Source organism: Onychostruthus taczanowskii, unplaced genomic scaffold (assembly GCF_017590055.1).
Source record: "Onychostruthus taczanowskii isolate IOZ18803 unplaced genomic scaffold, ASM1759005v1 scaffold89, whole genome shotgun sequence".
NCBI classification, from domain to species: domain Eukaryota; kingdom Metazoa; phylum Chordata; class Aves; order Passeriformes; family Passeridae; genus Onychostruthus; species Onychostruthus taczanowskii.
Genome location: NW_024506882.1, coordinates 1927718 through 1930659, shown reverse-complemented (window position 1 = coordinate 1930659; position 2942 = coordinate 1927718). Strand labels below are relative to the sequence as shown.

The window sequence follows — 2942 nt, the reverse complement described above, 5'->3', positions numbered from 1 at the left end:
GGGGGCTCGGCGCCGCCGGGGCCTGCGGGCGCCGCTCCGCCTTTGTGCGCGCCGGCCGGCGGCGGCTCGGGCTCCACCACGATGTGGGTCACGTCCTCCATGTATTTCCTGCCGCCCTGGTCGGAGAACACGCTCACCCCGAGCGCGTACGGCCCCTCCATGGGGAGAAGCGGGGGAAGGGGGCGGCTCCGCGCGGCGCTCCCGGCCGCTGCCCGCCCGCCGACGATTATTGCTGGAGACGGCGGCGGCGGCGCTCGGGCATGTCCGCGGCGGCCCCTGCGGCCGGCGGGTGGGAGCGCAGCGGCGGCGGAGATCCCAAAACGGCGACAGAGCCCGGGCGGGACGGAACGGGACGGGACCCACCGGGACTGCTGCTGTCCCTGCGCTGACACCCCAACAATCCCCCCTGGGCATCCCTGGCAGCGCTGTCCGGACGCTCCTGGAGCTCCGGCAGCCTCGGGGCCGTGCCCGTTCCCCGGGGAGCCCGGGCAGTGCCCAGCACTCCGGGGGAAGAGCCTAAACCTCCCCGGACACAACCTCAGGCCGGTCCCCCGGGTGCTGTGGCTGCTCAGCAGAGAGACCGGGGTCTGCCCCTGCTCTCGCCCTCACGAGGAAGGCGTAGAGAGCCGTGAGTGTCCCCGCGGTCCCCTCACCACACGCGCCCCAAAAAGGCTTCACACAGAGCTCAGCCCCGCGAGCAGGATGCAGAACGGGAAGCACAGGATTCCTCCCCTGGCTCCAGGTTGTTACTCAGCCCTCCCCTGGCTCCAGAAACCCCCTGGTTGTTACTCAGCCCTCCCCTGGCTCCAGAAACCCCCTGGTTGTTGCTCAGCCCTCCTGTCCCTCCCTGCTCCAGGAACCCCACTGTTGCTCAGACCCCCGTCTTTCCCTATTTTCCCACTTTATTCCCACCAATGATCCCTCTGCAATTACACATCCCGGCGCTGTTTTATGCTCGTGACCATTTAAGATGTTTTTTTCAGGCTGGAGGGGTTTGTGCATTTCGTTTTTATAGCTGAAATTCCAGACACTGTTTTGCTGCCAGCTCCCAGAGCCCCTTCTCACTACAGCGAAAACCACCGCGGAATTTTGCAAAAATACTTGCTTGGAGATAATTGTTTGGCTTAAGGACTGCAAGCCCTTTGGACTTCCTTCCATCAACCACATTAAAGTCAGCAGTATTTAAAAAATAAAAAGGATAGCAACAAAGCTTTGAGTTCCTGGAGTGCTGAGGGATTTGCAAACCTGTTACAACCATTAATGAATTAATCCACACTAATCCAATCAGGTAAGGATCCCTTCCTACTTTACAGGTGTTTATACCCTCAGATCAATCACCAGATCATCAGCCCCAATATAGAATTGCTTTAAAAATCTGACCATGAAGTTTCATAACAGTATTTTATATAAGTACAGTCAGCATTTCAACAGGAGACAAAGACTAAATTGAGCTTTATGCAATCCCAAATATCACAATGTATCTCTATTTCTGTCTTAATTAACATAAAAACCACGGACATGACACATCAATTGTCAGGCCTGCACTGCCACCCACATTGCAGGACATTTTTAATGACAAAGTAACCAGAAAACAAACAAACTGGCTTAAAACTGTCAAAAAAAGACAAAATAACATTGTCAGACCTGTGTGATTCCAGGGATAGCTAAAGGCCATTACTTCCAAAAAAGTGCAATATCCCTATTTCACAGCTGGATCAATGTAGCAGAGATGTTATCATGTGAGGAGTAGCCTCATTCAATAAAGGCAATGCTTTCCTAAATAATTTTGAGTGGAAAAAAAATCACAAGCTACTCCAGGAACAGAGCCACACATTGGCTCCTACCCCTGCTCTTTACAGAAACATGCTTTAGGTAGTCCGACAAAAAGAAGGAAACAAAGGAAAAAAACCCAAATATTCTGGAAGAAACTCTTGATCAAACCCTAAGGTATTTCTGTCTTTTTATAGCCAAGTATTGCTTTTGCCTTCCCAAGTGAAAAAGTGCCTCATTTCTGTCAATACTCCTACAATTGAGACAATAGCCATATAAATCATACCTGCACTCACAAATTCTATCAAATTACAATACATTAAAGATGTTTTTGCCTGCAACAACTACACTCTCCAAACTGCTGTTGGAAAAGCAAAGTGCTTCAAGATCTACAGGGCACACAACCACCAGATCCTGCAGCAACTCAAACCATATTTCCTCATTTTCTTCTGAAGTCCTTCAGCTCACAAAAAAAAACCCTTCAACTAAACCAGACCCTCAGAAATAGGAACATATAAAAGTTGGAGAGGCAGGGAGAAAAATTTCTAATAAAGATGAAGTTTGATGCACAGAGGAAAACTTTGAATAAAGATGAGGCTTGACAGAAAGTGCCACTGCCATTTCCAAACCCCAGGACCTAAGGAACAGGCAATAACTGAAGGGCAATTTAACAATTTTTATGCATCCTCGATGCTTTTATAAAAATGGGGAGTGCTGTTCTTGGTTTATGCTTAAAGGAAGCAAATGCTAAGCAGAAATTGCCATCAGTTCTTCAGCCATATATTTCAGATGCAGAAGCCAGGTTAAACCACTCCCAGTTAAAAGCTCTCTTTACATAATAATTTAATTTATTTCAAATATAATGTTTCTAACCCAAACACAATCAGATATTTACTTGACTGCAATGATAGCTTATCCTCATTTTGTCTACCAGTTGCTGAAACAAATCCACCTCAGAATGCTCTGGTTCAGCTAATTTAAATAATTTCTCACAATTAAAGGCAATGATTCCTTTTGTGATAAAAAATTCAGTTTTTCTTCTAACTGGGGCTTTAAAAAAATCTCAAATAGGCTTAAACTAAATTAGTTACACTTTTTTTTCCAGCAGAATTCTATCCCCTCAGCTGCATCAGACAATCAAAAGAAACAAGCCAGGTACATTTAAATTCTTC

At 47.7% G+C, this 2942-nt stretch overlaps 1 protein-coding gene across 1 annotated transcript in view; it reads right to left on the bottom strand.

The window, feature by feature from the left end:
• The window catches only part of PPM1D (protein phosphatase, Mg2+/Mn2+ dependent 1D), a 19207-nt gene extending 18903 nt beyond the window's left edge, over positions 1 to 304 (bottom strand). Inside the window, 1 exon segment of the mRNA XM_041425367.1 lies at positions 1 to 304. This exon segment is cut by the window's left edge and continues 71 nt beyond it. Within this exon segment, the coding sequence (XP_041281301.1) occupies positions 1 to 161 (161 nt within the window). The 5' untranslated portion in view covers positions 162 to 304.
• Positions 305 to 2942: the final 2638 nt, after the last annotated feature.